We start from the raw sequence: 24,942 nt of genomic DNA on the forward strand, positions 1-24,942 counted from the left end.
CAATTCCTTAAACGGGGAGCGTGCTTGTTTGCTTACTATAGTGGTACCACTTAAGGTCACTTAACACTTCAACCGACCTTATCCGAGGCTAGTAATGGGCCTATAATCTAATTCAACATAGGCTACCACAATCATTATTTGTGCCCATATATTGTCATTTTTGTATTAGGCTAAAACATAAAGACGATAGATGCCATAAGTCTTTCCAGACTGAGGATGTTATACTGACCCCCACCCCAGATCAAAATGGCGAAAGAGCTAGCTTTTAAAGATCGAGCACCTTGCATTCGAGACAGAAAACGTTACAGTCCACAGAGAACTATAATGAAAAATACTTGTGTGGTATGTGATAACTTATCAACAAAGGTTGATATTTCCAGACGTCTATTCCTGAATATACAGACCTGCCTTGGTCGGAATTGCCAGCCAGGTAGTTCAAGCAACTAATTGATCGTGAATATAGTTCTCAAATCAGGTGCAGTTTCAACATTATGTTTGAATGTATGCATTTTGGACAGCGAAAGAAAATCCAACCATGATTTCACTTTGACATTTCTACATACCTCAATGTACGGTGGGGCTCACAGTAGGTAGCCAGTCTCCAGCCTTGGGCGGTGTGCACTAGTTCAACCAGTTCAAGATGGGTCAAAGGGCGAGATGAATATCTTTAGGTCTTTAGCAGGATTTAGTAAAGTAATATACTACAATATCCTCTTCGTGGACGTAACTTAGAAATGGCAAACACCAGTCTGATGTAGCCAGGGACGACGTAACTTAGCAGGTGTGACATGGACGGATCGACCCATTTTGAATAGCTTTGAATCTTTAAAAATGAGAAATTAACGATTGATCTTAGAACTATTCAGGGGTGCTAAGGAGAGAAGGCAGATAATCAATAATCACGTATACTATAAACCTTCCTGTGCTTGAAAGCAGCCAGGAAAAGACAAACATTTTGTTCTGGTCCTTACCCCAGTCGCAGAATCGACTCGTCCGCCCTTTGACCCTGTTCATCGATGCATGCAGTGTAAATATTGGGGTCTGAGATCAACGTTCTCGTGAGTACTTCATTGACCGTATGTATGTGTTGGGTAGACTTTGTCGTTCCATTGTTCAATTCCATTTCTTAGATTGTTAGATGGTACAAGCATCAAGACATATCTTAAAGTATACTAGCTGAAAATTAGTCCGATTTAACTTGACGTATAACGTTAGAACTATTAGGCACTGAGTCACCTTCATACATCTATCCTTCACGCATTTTGCCGACATGAAGCACGTGTGCCAAAGTTTATAGTGTCTAGATATGAGTGGCTGATTATTAGATTTTGGGTTCTTCCCGCCAAGAAACTTCTTTGTATTTATGACATTTATACCATCACCCGTTTGTCTCGGTTTCGTCACTGTGTTGGGGTCATAGGTCAACGTTCTGGTGGGTGCTTAAACCGAGTAACCTCCTTGCTTAAACTAATGATGGTGTTTTACGGTTCAAAGTTTTTGGATTGAGATCAAGTGTGTTTAAACAGAGCTTAATATGGCCCTTTGGTGCCCCTGTGGCTTACAACAACCTAAGGGTCTGATAATGATGTTGAAGTGGCCAGGGTGGCCAGGATGCCAGTAACCTGGAATCCAGTCTAGTTGTGGCACGGCCTACCGTAGTTAGTATAGACTCTCTACGGGGTCAGTGCAGCTCTAAGCCGCCGGTGTAATCATTCACACCCGGTAGCATTTTCCCCGGTAGGATTTTGCCCAGTGGGAGTGAATTAATAGGCCACAACTAGACTAACTGCTGGCCGGCAATTAACTCCCACTGGGCCAAGTCTAACCGCGTGAAAATCCTACCGGGTGTGAATGATTACCCCGGCGGCTGAGAGCTACACTGGCCCCGTAGAGAGCCTAAACTAACTACGGTAACGTTAGGCCGAGCCAGTAGTAGACTCGATTCCAGGTTAGGATGCCAGCCGTGTTAGCTTTGGTTCGCTCCAAATGACTGTTATCCTAATCAGCTACAGCTAACGTATTCGAAACGGGAAAACCATTACTCCAACCCCAAGTTCCCCGTTAGTTCATTGTAAATAGCCTTGAACCCTGAACTCTTGTACGATCTTTGATATAAACAACATTTGTCAACTTTACCGCTCTATCAATTTAGAGTGGTGGGCGTAAGGCTTAGAACACATTTCCAAAGCGGGGCCCGGCCGGGATGTTTTAAGAAACGAAAAATTAAACTTTATACCTAGAAATATACACAGATAATTGCCAGGGATTTTATTTTGACATTTTGTGTATTTTGATGTCTTTTATATCATTCTTTTTGCTCCCGAAAGCTGCCCGGCCGGGCCCCGCTTTGGAAATGTGACCTAAGCCTAAGGTCATCTCTTTAGAGAGTATTTCATTGTCATTCCGTCAGTCAACTTTTGTTGTAAAAGAAAGCATGAAATAGACTAGATGCTTATGAAATACATTTTTTTGCATTTTGCGACTTGCAGTCGCAAAATGCCTTCTGGCCAGTGTAGTCGCCGTTGTGATGTTGTGATGTTGTGATGTTGAGATGAACGGACCTGTTCAATCCATGCCAAACATTTCTATACCTGTTAAAACAGGCATTTTTTCAACATGTTCGCACTAGCGCAGTGGTAAAGTTTACGCATTCTAAACCAATGCACCCGGTTCGAATCCGAGGAAATAGATTTTTTTTTCTTTTTTACATCCATTAAAATACTCATTTTTACATCCATTTGGCCACACCAATTTATTTCTTTGGTTAACGGATTCGCCGCTTCGTTTTTTTGCCGAATAGAAATAAAAAATTAAAAAAAAAACTTAAAAATGCCCCGCAACAGAGCTCACTCAAAAACAGGCAATGTGTAGTGAAATTTGCTGCAGTTCACGCAAATTTTAACAGGTGGCGTCTAGATCTGCTGCAGTTCAGGCACATATGTGAATCTCTCCATGCGCCAATATCAGGTTTAGTTACTCTGTTCTATTTATATGACATTCTAATAACTAGAAAAAAAAAGTTCACACACGCAAACATTGGCAAAATGCCAGCTTTTTTAAAAGCACTTGTTTTCGTAGAATCTGATCGACGTTTTGGTATGAAATAAACGTCTCCAAACGTAGCCTTGTGAGACAAGGCATTGTTGAAACATGCATTAGCAATCTTCACATCATATTATACTGATGTTTCGATCACGAACTTTGAAATCTCTTTATCGTTTGACTTGACGACATTTGGAGGTTCTCCGTTGGCGGGATCGGTAACCGCTGAATAACTCTCCCTCCCAGACACCTGGCGAACGCTCTCGTCCCCAAGGCACAACAAGATGGCGGCTATCAGTCCCCCTAGGACGGGCGCGCATCCGGCCACGATGAACGACATGTAGTAGTTTTCAGTGGCGTCGTAAAGTTTCCCTGAAATACAGACCGATTTGCAAATATTTTGACAATCTCTAATAATGAGCAGCCAATTGCCTACCACTGACACTTGTATTACTATTACCATCCAACCTAAAAGCCTACAAAACGGTTGGCATTGCCATTTTGGACACATCTACTTCGTTAAAACCAAGATACTCCATTGGGAAACGTGTATCACTTTGTCACATTCAATCAGAAACTGTCCATATATATCAAGTAGATTAGTCTTATGGTAATAAATTTGCTTTTACCTGCAATTGGAGGTGCAGCCAGAATTGAAACGCTCATCAGCAATGTCACCAGTCCCACTGCTTCAGAGAGTCTTGTAATACCGACTAGATCCGCCAGGATGGTCAGTGCCCATTGTCAAACTAGCCCCTACTAGAATCCCTAGCACCATACAATAGATAGCCAGCGCTGGGTAAGTCTTTACAAGGAGTGACAGTAGAGAAGAGATGCCAGCCATTGATAGAAAAAGTATGTACCAATGCAGATGTAGAAATTTCCGACACGTGGGAAGAAATCCCGACAGAAACCGACCAATCAGGTCGCCTACAGAGATCAGGGAAACCAGGAACGCTGATTGGTATTGTTCTATCCCGAGATGCTTTGCGCGCTGTGCGATGTGCACGACGGGAATGAAAAAGCCAAACCCTAACAAGCAGGTGTGTGCAGTTATGAAACAAGCTAGCCGACGATTGGTCAACAGAGACTTGAGTTCAGGCAGCATTGTCCGGCAATGACAACAGGAGCGGCCTGCTTTAGAAGTGTCAGTCGACTGATCTTGATGGGGCTCTGGGAATGACATTGTATTGGTGTACGTTTGCGTTTCCACGAGCTTAGCTGCTTGGTCGGTGAAACCTCCTTGATCTAATGACAACGATTTCTGTCCTTCATACAGATGGATCGGTCTCAACAAGGCCGCGAAAGCTGTGATGTTGAGCATGACTCCGGCAGCGATCAGGAACGACCCTCTCCACCCGTACTCCTCTATCAGGTACGTGAAGACGGGAGGGAACACCATATTACCTACACTAGCGCCAGACACGGCGATACCGTTAGCGATGGCCCGCCTCTTGTTGAAGTATTTCCCCACCAAACTTAAGCTCGTAAATGTAGCAAGGGACGACCCTATACCTGAAGAAAAATAACGATATATCATTTACAACACCGAGAGAAAGAATTTCTGCGTGAGTTTTCGTCAACAAGACAATAACACGCACATATACAGAACATAGTCAAGATGTTCACGCACCAACCAACACGCCTACAGTGATGTACAGGTGGACTATACTGGTTGAGAATGACGTCAGAATGCAGCCAGTCGCCGCCAGGACTCCGCCCACCATCGCCACCGGTCTGAAGCCGAACGTCGCGCTTAACATGACGCCAAGTAGAGCTAAAACGGTAGGTAAAAAAAGAAAATCAATACATTTGAAACCATTGAGTTGTTCAAGATCTATACTCTTAAGCTTGTTCCCGAAAAAGCACTCAATTTCACTTCGTCATCGAATGTGACCTACTCATGGTGAATGATGGATTAGTTTTTCTGAAGTGGGCTGACGTATTGATTAGAAGTCTTTGAGTAGACTTCCTACATATATAGAAACTGTAATATTACAGTATATGTGTTACATAGATTCTGTTCATCTTGGCTGAACATTGACAGACGCACCACATTTTGCTAATTATGTTTCGGTCCTAGGATAGGATACTTTTTTGGCAATCGCATGTATCTGACTGCAAGTAAGTACAGTAGGTTAGTATAATAATAGATCTTTGACGTCGTGAAAATTGTTGTTTCTTACTTCCTCCAAAAGTGAGTCCCAGACAAACGGAAATGATCCATGACGTGGCTGCAGCTGATTGGTCAAACTGCGTGGTGAACTCTTCGAAAAACACGCCGAATGATCGAATGACTCCCAAGCTGCAGGCTCCGATCATGAAGACGGCTCCAACCACAGCCCATCCCCACCCTCCATCTAAGGGCCTGGTGTAACGTACCGGCATCTGTAATAATCAAGTGTCAGACCACATTAACCACAGCCCATCCCCACCCTCCATCTAAGGGCCTGGTGTAACGTACCGGCATCTGAAATCAAGTGTTAGACCACATTAACCACAGCCCATCCCCACCCTCCGTCTAAGGGCCTGGTGTAACGTACCGGCATCTGTAATAATCAAGTGTTACCACATTAACCACAGCCCATCCCACCCTCCATCTAAAGGCTCTTTTGACCCCCCCCCTTCGTAATTTCAAAAAGGCTTGGGTTACGATCACCAAATTTGGAGGGGATGATGTACTAGTAAAGTTTTATATTTTCTGTAATTTTGGTATCGTTATGACGTAATATGACGTAATTATGACGTCATAATGTCATATTTTGGGCTTAAATCGTCAAAATATGAAATTTCCGCTATACTTAAATGTATTGAACAAAACGATGACAATAAAGGTTATCTTATTGGTGTCTAAGTCTGCCAAGTCTTTTGTTGCCAATGACGATGACATTGACATCTATATGACGTCAGAAAATGACGTCATTTGTCCGCCATCTTGGATCGACAAGCTTGAATTTTCTAAAATACGATTTTTTCCACATATAACCCCAAAACCCAATGGAAGTGGACTAAAAAGGTTCAAATGATTGTGTTTTGTAAGAAAATAAAAGATTTTGACGGAATTTGAGTAAAAATAACATGTACATGTATTTATCGTTGAAAATGGCATTGTCCGCCATCTTGGATTTTGACCCATGACGTCATCAAATTAGCATAAATTATGAATATCTAATTAGAAATGTAACTTAAAATTACACAGGATGTTAATGATATCAATAAACAAGTTTGATCTAGCTATAAAACCATGAAATCCCATAATTCAAACTGAAATTAGTAAATTTGGGAAAATATGCCTGTCAGAAACCCGTTACCATGGCAACACGAAAAATCACAAACTAAATTTTTTTTCGCAGAATTGTTGCCAACAATATTTTAGGAAAAGTCACCAAGTTTCGTAGTCCTAGCACACGTCGTTCGCCAGTTATACGACGTCAAAGTTGACGCGGGCACTTTTAGCCCCCCCCCCCGGTCTGGATAGGGTTAAACCTGACCATCAGTTCTATTCTCGATAAAATGAGTACGTTGTGTTTTGATACCTGACGTTCTCTCATACATGAGACCTTCTGCATTACGTTATCATCCGAAATGGCGAGTGAAACCCCGTACAACACTTTAACTTGAGATCAATCCACCGCCACGAATCCATGGAATCTAATCCGTATGACATCGCAAAGGAGCGGGATCGATTACCAATCACGCTTTATGTATAGTTAAGTTATTCAGGGTTTTTACAAACTGCTAATACTCAGTGAGACAGCTTTCATCATGCAAATGCTTCGTAGAGGCAGGGGGCGATGACAAACTGTTCTATACTAAACACCTACAAGTTTATGGTCTTCTGTTTGCTGTCTAAAGTCGCTCGCTGTATGAATTAAACATGGCATTTCTGGTTACCAGACCGTGACACGTCAAAAGAAGTGTGCTTGAGAAACAACAACAATTCCTTAAACGGGAAGCGTGCCTTGTTTGCTCACTATAGCGGTACCACTTAAGGTCACTTAACACTTCAACCGACCTTATCCGAGGCTATTGGGCCTATAATCTAATTCAACATAAGGCTACCACAATCATTATTTGTGCCCATATCATTTTTGTATTAGGCTAAAACATAAAGACGATAGATGCCATAAGTCTTTCCAGACTGAGGATGTTATACTGACCCCCACCCCAGATCAAAATGGCGAAAGAGCTAGCTTTTAAAGATCGAGCACCTTGCATTCGAGACAGAAAACGTTACAGTCCACAGAGAACTACAATGAAAGATACTTGTGTGGTATGTGATAACTTATCAACAAATGTTGATATTTCCAGTCTATTTCCTGAATATACAGACCTGCCTTGGTCGGAATTGCCAGCCAGGTAGTTCAAGCAACTAATTGATCGTGAATATAGTTCTCAAATCAGGTGCAGTTTCAACATTATGTTTGAATTTGGACAGCGAAAGAAAATCCAACCATGATTTCACTTTGACATGTCTACATACCTCAATGTACGGTGGGTCTCACAGTAGGTAGCCAGTCTCCAGCCTTGGGCGATGTGCACTAGTTCAACCAGTTCAAGATGGGTCAAAGGGCGAGAAGAACATCTTTAGGTCTTTAGAAGGATTTGGTAAAGTAATACACTACAACATCCTCTTCGTGGACGTAACTTAGAAATGGCAAACACCAGTCTGATGTAGCCAGGGACGACGTAACTTAGCAGGTGTGACATGGACGCATCGACCCATTTTGAATAGCTTTGAATCTTTAAAAATGAGAAATCAACGAGTGATCTTAGAACTATTCAGGGGTGCTAAGGAGAGAAGGCAGGACTTCATCAATAATCACGTATACTATAAACCTTAACGGGCTTGAAAGAAGAAATGAAAAGGAAACATTTGTTCTGGTCCTTACCCCTGTCGCAGAATCGACTCGTCCGCCCTTTGACCCTGTTCATCGATGCATGCAGTGTAAATATGGGGTCTGAGATCAACGTTCTAGTGAGTACTTCATTGACCGTATGTATGAGTTGGGTAGACTTTGTCGTTCCATTGTTCAATTCCATTTCTTAGATTGTTAGATGGTACAAGCATCAAGACATAATCTTAAAGTATACTAGCTGAATATTAGTCCGATTTAACTTGACGTATAACGTTAGAACTATTAGGCACTGAGTCACCTTCATACATCTATCCTTCACGCATTTTGCCGACATGAAGCACGTGTGCCAAAGATTATAGTCTCTAGATATGAGTGGCTGATTATTAGATTTTGGGTTCTTCCCGCCAAGAAACTTCTTTGTATTTATGACATTTATACCATCACCTGTTTGCCTCGGTTTCGTCACTGTGTTGGGGTCATAGGTCAACGTTCTGGTGGGTGCTTAAACTGAGTAACCTCCTTGCTTAAACTAATGATGGTGTTTTACGGTTAACAGTTTTGGGATTGGAATCAAGCGTGTTTAAACAGAGCTTAATATGGCCCTTTGATGCCCCTATGGCTTACAACTACCTAAGGGTCTGATAATGATGTTGAAGTGGCCTAGGTGGCCAGGATGCCAGCCGCGTTAGCTTTGGTTCGCTCCAAACGACTGTTACCCTAATCAGCTACAGCTAACGTATTCGAAACGGGAAAACCATTACTTCAACCACAAGTTCCCAGTGAGTTCATTGTAAATAGCCTTGAACCCTGAACTCTTGTACGATCTTTAATATAAACAACATTTGTCAACTTTACCGCTCTATCAATTTAGAGTGGTGGGCGCAAGGCTTAGAACACATTTCCAAAGCGGGGCCCGGCCGGGATGCTTTAAGAAACGAAAAATTAAACTTTATACCTAGAAATATACACAGATAATTGCCAGGAATTTTATTTTGACATTTTGTGTATTTTGATGTCTTTTATATCATTCTTTTTGCTCCCGAAAGCTGCCCGGCCGGGCCCCGCTTTGGAAATGTGACCTAAGCCTAAGGTCATCTCATTAGAGAGTATTTCATTGTCATTCCGACAGTCAACTTTTGTTGTAAAAGAAATCATGAAATAGACTAGATGCTTATGAAATACATTTTTTTTTCGTAGAATCTGATCGACGTTTTGGTATGAAATAAACGTCTCCAAACGTAGCCTTGTGAGACAAGGCATTGCTGAAACATGCATTAGCAATCTTCACATCATATTATACTGATGTTTCGATCACGAACTTTGAAATTTCTTTATCGTTTGACTTGACGACACTTGGATGGTCTCCGTTGGCGGGATCGGTAACCGCTGAATAACTCTCCCTCCCAGACACCCGGCGAACGTTCTCGTCCCCAAGGCACAACAAGATGGCGGCTATCAGTCCCCCTAGCACGGGCGCGCATCCGGCCACGATGAACGACATGTTGTAGTTTTCAGTGGCGTCGTAAAGTTTCCCTGAAATACAAACCAATTTGCACATATCGTTGACAATCTCTACAAGGAGCAGCCACTTGCCTACTACTGACACGTGTATTACTATTACCATCCAATGGGCTAAATCCAACCTAAAAGCCTACAAAACGGTTGGCATTGCCATTTTTGACACATCTACTTCGTTGAAACCAAGATACTCCATTGGGAAACATGTATCACTTTGTCACATTTAATCAGAAACTATTCATATATGTTACGTGCAAAGTGTTGAAGTAGATGAGTCTTATGGTAATAAATTTGCTTTTACCTGCAACTGGAGGTGCAGCAAGAATTGAGACGCTCATCAGTAATGTCACCAGTCCCACTGCTTCAGAGAGTCTTGCAATACCGACTAGATCCGCCAGGATGGTCAGTGCCATTGTCAGACTAGCCCCTACTAGAATCCCTAGCACCATGCAATAGATAGCCAGCGCTGGGTAAGTTTTTGCAAGGAGTGACAGTAGAGAAGAGATACCAGCCATTGATAGAAAAAGTATGTACCAATGCAGATGTAGAAATTTCCCACATGTGGGAAGAAATCCTGACAGAAACCGACCAATCAGGTCGCCTACAGAGATCAGGGAAACCAGGAACGCTGATTGGTACTGATCGATCCCAAGATGCCTTGCGCGCTGTGCGATATATGCACGACGGGAATGAAGAAGCCGAACCCTAACAAGCAGGTGTGTGCAGTTATAAAACAAGCTAGCCGACGATTGGTCAACAGAGTCTTGAGTTCAGACAGCATTGTCCGGCAATGACAACAGGAGCGGCCTGCTTTAGAAGTGTCAGTCGACTGATCTCGATGGGGCTCTGAGAATGACATTGTTTTTGTGTACGTTTGCGTTTCCACGAGCTTAGCTGCTTGGTCGATGAAACCTCCTTGGTCTAATGACAACGATTTCTGTACTTCATACAGATGGATCGGTCTCAACAAGGCCGCGAAAGCTGTGATGTTGAGCATGACTCCGGCAGCGATCAGGAAGGACCCTCTCCACCCGTACTCCTCTATCAGGTACGTGAAGATGAGGGGAAACACCACATTACCTACACTAGCGCCAGACACGGCGATACCGTTAGCGATGGCCCGCCTCTTGTTGAAGTATTTCCCCACCAAACTTAAGCTCGTAAATGTAGCAAGGGACGAACCTAAACCTGAAGAAAATAACGATATATCATTTACAACACCGAAAGAAAGAATTTCTGCGTGAGTTTTCGTCAACAAGACAATAACACGCACATATACAGAACATAGTCAAGATGTTCACGCACCAACCAACACGCCTACAGTGATGTACAGATGGACTATGCTGGTTGAGAATGACGCCAGAATACACCCTGTCGCCGCCAGGACTCCGCCCACCATCGCCACCGGTCTGAAGCCGAACGTCGCGCTTAACATGACGCCAAGCAGAGCTAAAAAATAGGCAAAAAGCAATTTGATACATTTGAATCCCAAGAGTTCTTGTTAAAGGTCTAAACTCTACCCCGTGCCAACAAAGTATTCAACGATTTGACCTTTCTCATGTTTACAGACCCGGTGATGAATATATCAGTTCTTCTGACGAGGGAACTGGTTAACATCTGCATGTGTTACATCTTGATATATGGACTGCACATGTGTACATTTTGGTGAGACGTTAAGTGAGTACAGAAAAGATCATGAAAAGGATATGATTCTTTGTCCTCGTGAAAATTTCTCTTACTTCCTCCAAAAGTGAGTCCCAGACAAACGGAAATGGCCCACGACGTGGCTGTAGCTGATTGGTCAAACTGCGTCGTGAACTCTTCGAAAAACACGCCGAATGATCGAATGACTCCCAAGCTGCAGGCTCCGATCATGAAGACGGCTCCAACCACAGCCCATCCCCACCCTCCATCTAAGGGCCTGGTGTAACGTACCGGCATCTGTAATAATCAAGTGTCAGACCACATTAACCACAGCCCATCCCCACCCTCCATCTAAGGGCCTGGTGTAACGTACCGGCATCTGTAATCAAGTGTTAGACCACATTAACCACAGCCCATCCCCACCCTCCGTCTAAGGGCCTGGTGTAACGTACCGGCATCTGTAATAATCAAGTGTTAGACCACATTAACCACAGCCCATCCCCACCCTCCATCTACGGGCCTGGTGTAACGTACCGGCATCTGAAATCAAGTGTTAGACCACATTAACCACAGCCCATCTCCACCCTCCATCTAAGGGCCTGGTGTAACGTACCGGCATCTGTAATCAAGTGTTAGACCACATTAACCACAGCCCATCCCCACCCTCCATCTAAGGGCCTGGTGTAACGTCCCGGCATCTGTAATCATCAAGTGGTCGACCACATTAACAGCAGATCATCACCATCCTTCTTATAAGGGGTTGTCTCACCATATCCTCCTCGGTACGGGGCATTTAGCCTTCATTAATCACAGCCCATCCCCACCCTCCATCTAAGGGTGTGGTGTAACGTATCTGTATGTAATAACAAGTGTATCATGTTTAACGCCGAAGTGACAATCTTCTTTCAATCATGATTATATCTGCACAATTGTTTTGGTCAAAACCGGTTTCGTACGGAAGGAGGCGAGGTCAAAACAGCTCGTAGTAGAAACATATACCAGTGAATGAGCCCCTGCCTTTAAGTTAGTTTACTGTCTCATCCGCTGTTCGAGAGTCCCATCATACAGACATACATGTTTTAGAAGGAAATGACGTGATACAAGCGCAAACCAAAAACTATCTTCGTGAAACGTGGGGTTTACTTGTCATTTGATTGTCTAATGAGACTGAACTAAAATTGGACTGCACTCCTTTTTCACGCGGCTTTCATAGGAAGTTTTCAAATCTATACATGTCAGACGGCCACTGTAGCGTTAATTATGTACATGCATGACTTTATCCTTGAATGAAATATCCCACAAAAACGTTGCCAATTTTAAATCTTACCTTTTGTTGGGGACAAACCAAACGAACCAGTCCATTGCCCGGGGCGATGTGTCTGCTTCGTGCAGGTCAACCAGTTTGGAATAGGCCGAAGGTTACCACACGGCCGGTGGATCGCTTTGATTTCTTCAAAAGGAGCTGGTAAATGTTGAACTTGAAATGCATTTAGGAAATGTACGTAGAGAAGGCGAGCTTGCGTCAATTACTTTGTACACTCTGAAGCTAATTAGTGTTTGTTTGGAAGGCATCTTGTTTCATTATCTTACCCACAATCACTGAATCGACTCGTCCATTCCTTGACGTCATGACCTTGTCATCAGTGCAGTAATAATGTTGGGGTCTCAAATCAATGTTGCGGTTGGTATTCTGGCTTTATCCAGTGTATAGTGTGTTCGTGACTTCTCAAATCTAATGCGAATGCTTAAGGTGAAACGCCGGATTTAGATTTTTTTATTGGGTGGAGAATTTCGAGCAATCGTCTCAAAATCATGCCGTGGGGAATGACGCAGTTTCAGCTCGATGTTAATCCTCTAGAGCAAAGAGTCTGCCAATTTTGTACCTCAAACATGGTAGAAGATGAAGTGCACTTCACTGTTGATTGCGATATGTATGCGAATGATAGAAATACTCTATTCAGTTATATAGAAAGTAGTTCCCTCATTTTAGACACATGAGTAGCACTGACAAGTTTATATTTCTCATGCGTTTTGACAAACCGACAATAGCGAAACCCATACAGTCCTACATTTTCACTATTACCAAGAAGCGAGAAGAAGCCGAACTTTTGTGTTAGACTAGATTTATGACACTTTTATGTATGTATATATCCTGACTTGTTGTGACCTGTACTTAGCCCGGTTGGGCAAAATTGTACAATAAAGGTCTTCATTCACTTTCATTCGTTAATCTTCTTTTACATGTACTAATCTACTAATCTAAGTGACTCGTGCTATCTGCAAGAGTGTTACGGTTTCTGGATAAGTGGTGTAGGTCTGGGCCCCTAGCAGCTTTCCTTGGAACTGCAGTGGCTTATGTGGGTCTTCTTGCTATAAACAACATGTGGGGAGTGGGGCTGGAATATGGGAATACTAGTATGTGCCAGAAGTGAGCAGTTGAACAAGAGTTCCCTGGTATCACCTCAGACTGAAGTTTTCTTTATCTCTGTTTGTTCGCAGTTCAAAATCATTGCCATCAATTACAGTTTAAAATATACCCACGACCAATGTAAATGTTATAGCCATTTGACGAATCTATATTATATGAGACCTCCGATCTCTAATGTTAAAATGCAATCATTACATAACCGTTTAAGTACATATACAGGCTTTCTCGGATAAGACTAAATCTTAGTTGCACTGCTGTTGAGCACACATAAAACATCCGTCCAGTAGACAATATGTATATGTAGCTGTTCTGTAATAACGAAAATAACGAATTGAACAAATAGTTTGTGTAGATATTCACAAGATATAATCTTAAACCATTTGGCAACAGCATACATGTTTGTGATAACCTCAAGACACAACATGTGCATGTTAAGAATAGAAATAGCTGTAGCCAAAGCATATCTATTAGAAAATGTTATCAAATACGTACGAGTACACGTAAACTATTGCTTTTATACGATATTGTGTGATATACTTCTACCTGGATAAGTACGCAACAAAGACAATGTAAACAGCATATTGCAGTTGGTGTGCTCTGGGGGCACGGTTTGCACATGTATACATGGATTGCTCCTTTTGTTACGACAGTTACCATCAAAGTACATAGTACATACTTTTAATTTTTACAGATACATCATTTGTCTTGAGTAGAAAATCAAGTGACAGGGGGAGGGGCATCAGCTCTATGGAACTTGTGTTGACTGAGATATATAATCTTTCTTTTAAGCTTTGCTAAAATGTTGTTTTCTTGGCCCCAAAATGTTAATGAAAAGGTCTATGGCATCTCATGATATGGAAAACCTTCCATGCCCCCCCCCCCCTCCCTTTCAGGAAAATGCATGCTGCAATCAGCAACGGTACCAATGCGTACCAATGAAACAAACGTCAACTGTTGCCTTGTCAGACAAGGCTTTGATGAAAACATTGGGAGCAAGATTTACAAAAACATGTTACACTGATGTTTCGATCACAAACGGCTTCAAAATTTCCTTGTCGTTTGACTTGACGACGCTTGGATGGTCTCCGTTGGCGGGATCGGTAACCGCCGAATAACTCTCCCTCCCAGACACCCGGCGAACGTTCTCGTCCCCAAGGCACATCAAGATGGCGGCTATCAGTCCCCCTAGGACGGGCGCGCATCCGGCCACGATGAACGACATGTTGTATGATTTAGTAGCGTCGTACAGCGCTCCTGTTGGAGAAAGAAGTATACAGGTTTGATCATTGTTGCGTAGTTCAATATCATCATCATCATCATCTGGGCGTGCTGATGCTCTCGAGTTATATTAGAATTAACGTTGTGTAACTGACTTGTCTTCAGTGAATTTATTTGCGTTAATATTCGTTGATTCTTGTTATATTACCATTTATTCTATTTGATGTCATTATCGATTGCTGTTATGTTGCATGTATGTGAGGGGTGTTCCCTAGGTATCTTTGAAAATCGCCAGCCAGGCGACGTGTACCCCTGGAATCCAGGGGCCTGGATGAATAAAGATAAACAAACAAACAAACAATATGGTAATAGTGTGCATACCAGCGACAGGTGGTCCACCCAGGATTGCCACGCTCATCAGCAGTGTCATCAGGCCCATGGCGTTGGAAAGCCTTGCAGGACCAACCAACTCCGCCAGGACTGTGAGTGATATGGACATGCTTGCTCCTCCCAGGATTCCATAGAAGATGCTGTAAGTGGCTAACGTTGCGTACGTGTTTGCCAGCGGTGACAATAGCGATGTAGTGCCCATGCCCAACATGGACAAGATGTACCAATGGAGAAGACGGAGTCTACGAGATGTCGGGAGAAACCCCGACGCTATACGACCAACAACATCTCCTATGGAGATCATCGAGATCAAGAACGCCGCCTGGTACTGCTCGATCCCGAGATACCTTGCGCGCGGGGCCATGTGCACGATGGGAATGAAGAACCCGAAGCCGAGAAGGAATACGGAGATTGTCAGACACACGAATGGAATGTAGGCCAAGAGTGACTTCCACTGAGCCAGAATCATCTTCCCAGGACTTCTAGGAGTTGGCGTTGCTGACTTCCCGTTTGATACGATTGCAACTTTCATGTCGTCGGTAGGACCAGCCCCCGCTGGTGACCCCATTTCAGAATCGTCCCGGGGCAAGCCTCTTTGCTCTGCGCCTGAGGACCCGTTGCGAAGCGTTGGCGGGGCGTTTGCTGGTGCTTGTGCGTCAGTCCCTAGTGACGGGACAGCCAACTGGATCGGTCTCAACAAGGCCGCGAAAGCTGTGATGTTGAGCATGACTCCGGCAGCGATCAGGAACGACCCTCTCCACCCGTACTCCTCTATCAGGTACGTGAAGATGAGAGGGAACACGATGTTGCCCACGCTGACACCCGAGAAGGCGATGCCGTTAGCGATGGCCCGCTTCTTGTCGAAGTACTTCCCCACCATGCTCATACTTGGGATGAACGCCAGGGACGAACCGAAACCTGGAGAGGACACAGCAGTTTTATTAGTTTTTATCAACACTACAAATATCATCTTTGATAACTGGATGTACACGAATGGATTAGTGGTCATAACAGATGCTGATTCCTTTGTAGTTATTTCTGAGACACTACGACACCATCCACCCCCGACCAGCACTCTGTCTTTCCCCTCCTCAATCTCAGCTGAAAAGCAAAGTAGACCTACAGATACAAGGTCTCCTCTATGACCAGAGCATGTAGAAACGATGTAAGAAAAACCCTAGACCTAGGCCTATAACTCACCTGTGAGAACCCCCGTGGTGAGGTACAGGTGAACTATGCTGCCCGCGAATGACGTCAGAATGCACCCAGTCGCCGCCAGGACTCCGCCCACCATCGCCACCGGTCTGAAGCCGAACATTGTGCCGAACATCCCACCGAAAAACGCTGAAAGGAGGTATTGTTTTAACAGTCATAAACAGCAGATTCAGTTTTTTATATATGTACTCTGATAGTATTACACTCTTACTCTTAGAATGCCCAGTTGCCGAAAAAGATTGATAAATTGCTTTTCTTTTTGCGGCAAAATCCTTTTCCTTCCAAATTATTGATCTGATTTGACAATACCTAAGTATCAAAGAAACCGAACCTACAAAGTGAATCCCAATCAATCTTATTTATGTACGACGTTCACCATAGTACCATGAAATCAAAGACTTGGACCATCAAATGTTTTTTGTTCTACTAATGTATCTCAAAATTCATTACCCTTTCTGAAACAAAATAATCAAGTTACCATCAATGAACTGGTGGGGATAGATAGACCTATAAATTCTCCATACCTCCTCCAAATGTTATTGCCATAGCGACGGAGATGACCCATGACGTGGCAGTTGCCGGTTGGTCGAACTGCGAGGCGAACTCGATGAAGAACACGCCGAAGGACCGGGTGACTCCCATGGTGCATGCGCAGATGACGAACACCGCCAGCACCACGGCCCAGCCCCATCCTCCATCCAGGGGCTTGGTGTAGCGCACCGTCATGATCTGTAAAATATAGGATCGGTGAATATTTTGCCAACTCACTTTTTTCCTGGCTGTCAGGTTTAACCTGGTTACCGGGAGCGCATACGATTGACCAAGTCTGTTCTAGTTTAATACACCTTTCTCACGCGGCGGCCATGATAGATCTAAAACGAGCTCGAGTTCAATGTGGCAAACAAAAGGCTGTCCATCATAATTAGCAGTTCGACCAATGGTAGCCTGCCAATTAGGAAATCGACCAATAAGTGAATGGCTGCAAATTCGTTAAAAATCTGCATTATTATGTTTTTATTTTGCATCTCTTAATGGACTATGGGGTCAGTCTACACTACTCTAAATTGCTACATTTTTCGGTGCATAACACTTCTTGTAATATTTATTATTCCATCTTATATCATGAAAATTTGTGTGGTTTGGGGGAAAACTAAATGGGACCTGATTTTAGAAATAAGTTTTGTCTGTTTGCCTCATTGACCTCTTCTTGGATCTATAATGGCCGCCGCGTGAGAAAGGTGTATTGCCTTACAAGGAGGATCACGACTTGTACGCATGCGCAGCGAAATGCACTGTGGGTATGTAAAAGTCGTGAACCCCTAAAGTGTAAACAGTTCCTATGCCTTCTGTTTGCTCATATGTATTATGAAAATTAAATACCAAATGATCAAATAGATAGATTCTTTCATAAGGGAAGAGAGGATAATGGAGAATTGTAGCTGAGTAAAAGAGCACGACAACATCGCGCTTTCTCGTTTGTTACTGGCGTGAAACATTTTGGGCACCGCTCTGCTGTTTTGTCGTTCTGGGCCTTCGTACTGTGCGCCGTTCGTTGGCTGCGATTCAAACTATCAATGCACCTGCATGCACGCAATATACACTAGGTTTATGCTGACTGTTTGCCAGATTTTGCCTCCCCACTGAAATGTATTTTACGGTTTGTCCCTACGTGACCGCGTAGCGTCATGACTTTTCCTGGAAAGTAGGGGGCGTTTCCTGGAACTTCGGTACCGATAGAGAGATAGCTACAGGAGCAGCGTCATAACGGCTAAGGTGGGGGCCTGATCGAGCATTATATAAAGTAGGTGGGACACAGGGGGTCCACAAATACGTCATGTGAAATAACGTCATGGCAATTTCGCGGTAAGGATGTGGCATTTCCTAGAATTTATGTAGCTATTGCGCAGCGGTATATTTGATTAATAACATGGGGGGTTCTTTAATACATGCATCAAGAGACAGAAGCCTCAATCTAAATCCGCTCAGTTTTATCAAATCATTCAAAAGATAAATTACCAGATACCATGATCATAATCTGTTTCGTACGCATGTACAATCTGAACCGATTCAACTGGCGAGGAAGGCAAGGTTTCATCGGTGAAAAAATAATGAAAATACTGAAAATTTCTCGAAAAGCCAAACAAGAAGCAAGCAGATGAGCTAAGTATTACATTTGATGAAAACTGGACTCTAAAAACGCACAGAAAATACTTTTCCAACTCACTTTTCCCCTGGCCGTCACGTTAACCCGGATACCGAGAGCTCAGACGATCGATTCTGTCTGTTCTAGTTTGCCTTATATGGATAATCACGATTTGTACGCATGCGCAGCGAAATGCACTATGGGTATTTAAAAGTCGTGGACCCCTAACTAAAGTTCTTTTGTCTCGACCATTGTCTCGAGTTGCAAAACAATGTCCAGACGTGGTTTGTTTATGTCTCAGGGGCCTTCACCTTGACATGTTACCGACAATGCATTTTGCTGCACATACGTCAGAAGACGCACCCGATACCATAACTTTCTTGGTGAAGGTTTTCTTATTAAAAGAAGGTGCCCGGGGCTGCCTTTGCTGCCTTTGCACAAAAATAATGATAAACATTCGCCTCCTCCTTAGTGTTAAATGGAACAACCCCAAGGGTATTGAGAACTGGTACATGTGGCACGTTCCACTGCCGGTACGTAAACTAGGATTAGGGGTGACGATGTCAAGGTCCATAAGGTCACCGGCAAGCCGTGAAACACTTTGAACATAACAGGTTTTGAGAGAAGTAAAACACAGCGTAGATACGTACGAAAGAACACATAAAGAACGCCAATTTGATAACGGCACTGCTACTGAGTATAATGAAAACATTTACCATCACGTAGTATCAAACTACATGTATATTGGTTGACATGAGGGCTAGAATTGGCTGGATGTACATCAGTTTAAGCAGCGACATGAAAAAAATTGATAAAACCACAATGGCAGACTGTGGCATACAGGTGCCATGTATAATAGCGTTCCTGACAGCATATAGACTGGGGTCATTATGACTAAGCACATCTCACTAGCGGCTGTTAAGACCTGTCATAGAGCCATATGCTTTATATTCGAATACAGACCCTTGTAGTACCTAGGCTTCTCCCAGAAGAACCATTAACACACAATCAATGGTTCTTTGTCGGAAGATTGGATTTGAGGTAATTCTATAGCCAGACTCGGTCTAACGCGTATGTTGCGTGCACGCGTATGTTAAACGTGCTTCTGCCATCACGGTTTGTATAGAAGACCCGGCTGCGTGCTCCAGTAACGTGCCAGACAACCTGTTCTGTCCTACATCCAACAGCCTTGAACTAAATCTCAAACCATGTCGACAGAGAGCCGGGAATACTCACTAAAACAACGAAAAACACAGCATTTTTCCTAGCCACATAGGAATGCGTAGAAGTATTGCAACAAACACTTATGTATATTTTCAGGATGCTGGTTCAAAGTCCAACGTAAAATTTAACGATCCCGCCACGTAGGAAACGGTTGACTGCTTCGGGCAAGATTTCTTAGGGCCGGGGCCAAGGCCATGCATGTCCCCTCTTATAGAGCGACTATAAATTAGTACACGTTCTATCCCAATCTTATCGTTCTTTCCGATACACAGGTATCATTACTATAGAAGGAAAAGAACCGCCAGATATGGAAACAAACATACGTCCACTTCTGACAGAACAATTAAGAAACCTTGGCCTACTTTGAACTCCGTATCTTCCTCGTAAATTTGTGATTACAACCAGGCTCTTAGACAGACAATCACTAAGCTGAGTTGGTCACAATTAGGAAGCAAGTCCTTCACACTTACGTAACCTTGTCTCATCTCTAGTAGTAGTCACGTACAAGTATTGTCCTAAACACACAGAACAATAAGCCGAGGGCTAAAGCCAAACGCTAGCGTGGACTGTTGAACACAAACCTGTCACGGGGTAGCAGATAAGAGGACTTACCAAGACAGTTGCCTCGTGGAATCAAAACAGTGTGGTGGTGACAGTTGAGTCTGAGCCCGCCGACTACGCAGCTTTGCCTCGCGAACTCAGCTAATTTTAGTCCGTACCCTTGGAGCGCCCAGGTGTCATCTGAGGCATGCCTGCCCGGGCCCAACCAGCCAGGTATAACCACGCCCCCGTGTGACCTTGGTTACACAAGTTGAAGTCCTGCCATCTGTGTGATATCAGTAAATAAACCCTCTCCCCTAGGTGTTATACATTAACCAGCATATAGCCTTGGAAGTGATCAGTACTATAAACAGAATTTTATCAAGTGTTTATCTCTGAAATAAGCCACGCCCCCTGTGACCTTGGTTATTGCCATCTGTGTGATATCACCCCCCCCCCCTCCCGATTTTGCAACAAGTGGCCTTGGAAGTGACAATTATAAAGAAACTACTGTATCAAGCGAGCCTTGGAATTAACAAGTGCTTCTGAATTTCACGAGAAAACAAAAACGACTCCCAGTCAGTTGACCCAGATATAATGTCGCACAATACAGGAGCAAGGACAGAGACAGAGTTGACCGAGCGGTCGTTGAACTGTGGCAACTGTCCTAATACTAGTATCTCTGCGAAGTAGGTTACGTTTTGATTTTTAAATGACCGTGAATGAAATGTTCGTTTTATTGAACTGGGAAGCTTTGTCCTAATGCTAGGGTCAGATTTCCCACCCGGGGCCCGGCCGGACTGTTTGTGGAAACGAAGAATTGAAGATTTTATCAAGAAATACAACTTATGCTCTTTTCGTTCCCCCAAACTACGGACAGGGCTAAGGATAGCATTAAACGTGACCTTAGCATCGCAAAGTAGAAGCACCCTTATCATGGCAACAAATTCAGGTGTCTTTCTTGTGGAAAAGGCTTCCATGCTGGAAGACAAAAAGGAAACAGCACAAAAATAGAAAGCCCGATGAAAACGCATAAAAACACTTTAAAAACAGTCAGAACCAAACCTCTGCTTGGAGAGTAAGAGTCTGCTAGTTCCCGCAGTTTTATACCAAGTAAACATTCGCAAGTTGAAGATAAAAAGCAGACGGTCTGTACATGTGTATCTAGACTGTATCTTCTTCCCTTTTGACTTACAAATTACACTCGTCTTTTTGCTAGCCCATTTCTGTTTAGCTGGAGCACCCCTCCCCACCTTGCCTCTCCAAGCATTGGAAGTGCTTGGTCACGCATGCTGGTAAACACACAGCTAAGTACACCCGTACAACTGTTGCTTCACATTTCAACATCACCTTTTGTACTCTGGCATGAGCGTAACGCTATATTGATTATGACTGGGGTTTTGGATTGTCCACTGACGCATTGATGTGAACTCTGTGTCAAGTCATGTCTGGAACGTACGTGGTCACACGTTCGTGTAATGTAACGATTCTGTACGCCATCAACGAACTGAAACATCGTTCAGGCTGAAGTGGATAGGATGTAGTGGGTGGAAGACAAGTCCTCAATTTAGAGCTACAAGTGCGCTATTATATACACAGTGGGTTTTGCGGCTAAGTTGTATTTCTTACGAAGAAAAACAAACGCTCCTTGACTACGTTAAGTGGATTTTACGTAAGCTCTGCGTGGACTGGTTGTCGGAGCACATGTTACGTGAAGAAGGTTATATATTGATTCTGCCTTACGGAATCAAAACAACTTACTGGGCGTCATAATACGTTTTGTCTGGATCGATAGCGCGATGTTGAGCCAGTGATAAAGAAATAAATAAAGAAGAGAGCAGTCATTGTGAATAATTAATGAGCGAGTAATGCCTCATGTCTTCAATAAAAAAACATTCATCGCAAAATATCAAGTTTAGAGTGTAATGCCCAGTATGCAAATAATCGGGCTTTAATCTGGAATGTAGATGTTTACGATTCTATTTCTGTCAACTTATAGATATTGCCATTCTGCGTGCATTAAATTAGTACCGTTGGCAATGACACATACAAAATAATGGTAACAATACTATAGCTAACATTCTACTTTGATAATCAAGAAATCAAATACATAATTTCTTGTTTATGGTTTCGCCGTTATGATTTTGAAATTCTAGCAAACCAGGTGAACAATTTTAAAATATTAGAACTAAAACACACCTTACCCTATCTGAGACAAAGACCAATATCTTCCATGTACTGCTAACATGTCCTACTCCAATATCCGCATACGTAGGTATTTGTACATTATTCCAAATGTGAAACCTGATCACCCACACATAACTGTGCTGTAATCCTTATAATGTTATTGATGAAATTTTGTTGTACATATCTGTATGTAGTACAGTGGCCATTGCCATACCAGGGCTCGAAATACTGGGTGCATGTGCACCCAGGTGCACCCAAAATTGGAGCTGTGCACCCAATTATTTTTTGTGGGTGCACAGGGTGCACCTAAATATTTTCTTAGGTTTATGTATGTAACGTTAAAGATATTTAAGTATACTAGTATACATCATATTCTTGACATCTAAGTGTTAGAAAGATATAAAAATGTCTGTCATGGTACTTGTTTAAGAATTTGATAGCTTGTTACTAAGTCTTATTATTGGTTATTACTTAAATTTAAGTGGTGCACCCAAAAATTTTTCGGTGCACCTAATTTTTTAAGCTGGGTGCACCAGTGCACCTTATCCCAAAAATGAATTTCGAGCAATAAAGTTCATTCATTTCATGTTCAAGCTACATGGTAATATTAATATTCAGCACGGAAGCTACGCAGACTGCTTGCCAATACGTACACGCGCGCTCTACTCAATATGTTCACGCGGATGCTAACGTTACCTGCAGGACGTTAACCTTTAATAGCGGCGTAGCTGTCTAGGCGCGTGCATTTGGCAGGAGGGACGTATCGCATGATGTTTCAGGGGAGGCGCTGAAATTCGTTGTTTACTGCGTAGAATATATTCTTCGTGCCTTTGACATAAAATGGAGGTATACAATTGTCATCTCCCTTTCTGATTGGCGACAACAAGACATTTCAATTGAATACATCATCATCAATTGAAGACCAGTGGTCGAAATACTTTTTTTCAGTGTTCTGCAATATTGCTTCTGCAATTAGGAAATATCTTCTGCAAACACACAGTCAAGCCTCTACACAATCCTTCTCAACCTAATAATGCCTTGCATTTAAATCATATCTAGTTTTGCAATGCGTAGCATTACTGTGGTTTTTATTCTCTCACTCTATTTTTAATTTCAGTTAGACAAATTAAAGCAATGTTGATACTTTTTGTGTATTTGACATAACATGGAGCTATCCAATTGTCATCATCTTTCTAACCATAAGTTATTTCAATAAAATTTCAATTGAAGACAAATCAAGGCAATGTCGAGACAAGGTAATAGTATGCTAATGAACCTCCTGTTATTTTTCAGTCGATGAGTGCTGTCTGTCTGGCCGTCTAAAAAATCCACCCAGTCGCTTACGTAGATTCTATATTATGTATCCCTGGGTAGTTTGACCAATTCGGTCGCAAATCCCCATTTTTAAACGTGCATCACATAGCTGTCGCCATGGTGTCACTTTAGGTCATTGCCCGGTCACAACTGTCGTGCCTTAACCAACTGATGAAAACAAGAAGACATCCAAAAAAGCTACAACATAGATACGACTATTCTCTCCCGTTAAGGCTTAGGTCACATTTCCAAACCCGGCCGGGCAGCTTTCGGAAGAGAAAAGAATGATATAAAATACGTAACAATACACAAAATGTGAAAATAAGATTCATGGGCATAATGTATGTGCATATTTCTAGGTATACATATTAATTTTTCTTTCTTTAAACATCCCGGCCAGGCCCCGGTTTGGAAATGTGACCTAAGCCTAAACAGTGCATAACAGGTATTTGCAATTGCATTATCTAACAATACCCTATCCCCATGATGTTGTGAAGAATATGATGACGGTGTACATTTAACCATGATGAACTACAGAGAAACTGATATAGACAGCTAACATTTTACCCAACACAGGCCTTCATAAATAATTACACGTACCTCACTTGTACCTTGCCCTTCTCCCTTTCAAAACATCGCGTGTAGCGACTGCGAATGCAGCAAAAACAATGCCCTAGTCTGCGCAGCAGGCAATATATACCGCGGGCGGTGGTAGTGTTTCACCGTCTCAGGGAAAAATCTTTCCTGACCCGAGGCTTTGCAAAATATGCAGGCAAACACAACAAAACATGCTCGGCTTAGGTAGACTCAGTGGATATAGGGCTCAACCGGAATTATATATCTGTATACACGCGATCACACTCTTCGTTCTAGACATCGCGTGTTCACGTTTGCGACCCAAAAAAGGACTAGCCTCCTTCACCGGCCTCTCTGGGAAGCTTGGCAATTTTTTTTTTGGGGGGGGGGGGGGGGCGGTATGTCGATTCGCGATTTTTATCCGGGAATATGCCGGGAAAGGAATATATGCCCGGAAAGGAATATACACCGGAAAGCTTGTACGGGCTAGGCGAAATCGGCTTCCCAGTAGGCCTGCTACTCTTCGGTATCTACAAACGCAATAATGATTAAGAATGCCTTTCAGACGGCCAATTAATGTATTCGCGAGAAGTTATTCACACTGCCGCGAGAAGTAATTCACACTTCAACGTTAATAGAACTCG

At 42.9% G+C, this 24,942-nt stretch overlaps 2 protein-coding genes across 9 annotated transcripts in view; both read right to left on the reverse strand.

The window, feature by feature from the left end:
• Window positions 1–11,759, reverse strand: part of LOC118420455 (monocarboxylate transporter 13-like) — a 16,663-nt gene extending 4,904 nt beyond the window's left edge. For 2 of the 6 annotated variants that reach the window (XM_035827268.1, XM_035827265.1), the window contains exon 1: window positions 564–789. Coding sequence is in view for 4 of the 6 variants with exons in the window: in XM_035827267.1 (XP_035683160.1) it covers window positions 4,676–4,819; window positions 5,229–5,430 (346 nt within the window). In the remaining 2 variants the exon portion in view is untranslated. Of the gene's footprint in view, window positions 1–563; window positions 790–4,675; window positions 4,820–5,228; window positions 5,513–7,525; window positions 7,772–10,724; window positions 10,869–11,158 lie in introns of those variants that run through there. The other 4 variants (XM_035827267.1, XM_035827264.1, XM_035827269.1 and 1 more) reach the window with 4 other exon arrangements.
• A 2,078-nt stretch (window positions 11,760–13,837) lies between these two features.
• The window catches only part of LOC118420465 (monocarboxylate transporter 13-like), a 17,086-nt gene continuing 5,981 nt past the window's right edge, over window positions 13,838–24,942 (reverse strand). For 2 of the 3 annotated variants that reach the window (XM_035827284.1, XM_035827285.1), the window contains 4 exons: window positions 16,839–17,043; window positions 16,300–16,443; window positions 15,091–16,017; window positions 13,838–14,745 (listed from right to left, as the gene is read on the reverse strand). In XM_035827284.1, the coding sequence (XP_035683177.1) occupies window positions 14,504–14,745; window positions 15,091–16,017; window positions 16,300–16,443; window positions 16,839–17,040 (1,515 nt within the window). In that variant the 5' untranslated portion in view covers window positions 17,041–17,043 and the 3' untranslated portion in view covers window positions 13,838–14,503. Of the gene's footprint in view, window positions 14,746–15,090; window positions 16,018–16,299; window positions 16,444–16,838; window positions 17,044–20,293; window positions 20,450–24,942 lie in introns of those variants that run through there. The other variant, XM_035827286.1, reaches the window with a different exon arrangement.

The sequence above is a fragment of the Branchiostoma floridae genome, chromosome 8 (genome assembly GCF_000003815.2).
Source record: "Branchiostoma floridae strain S238N-H82 chromosome 8, Bfl_VNyyK, whole genome shotgun sequence".
Classification (NCBI taxonomy): domain Eukaryota; kingdom Metazoa; phylum Chordata; class Leptocardii; order Amphioxiformes; family Branchiostomatidae; genus Branchiostoma; species Branchiostoma floridae.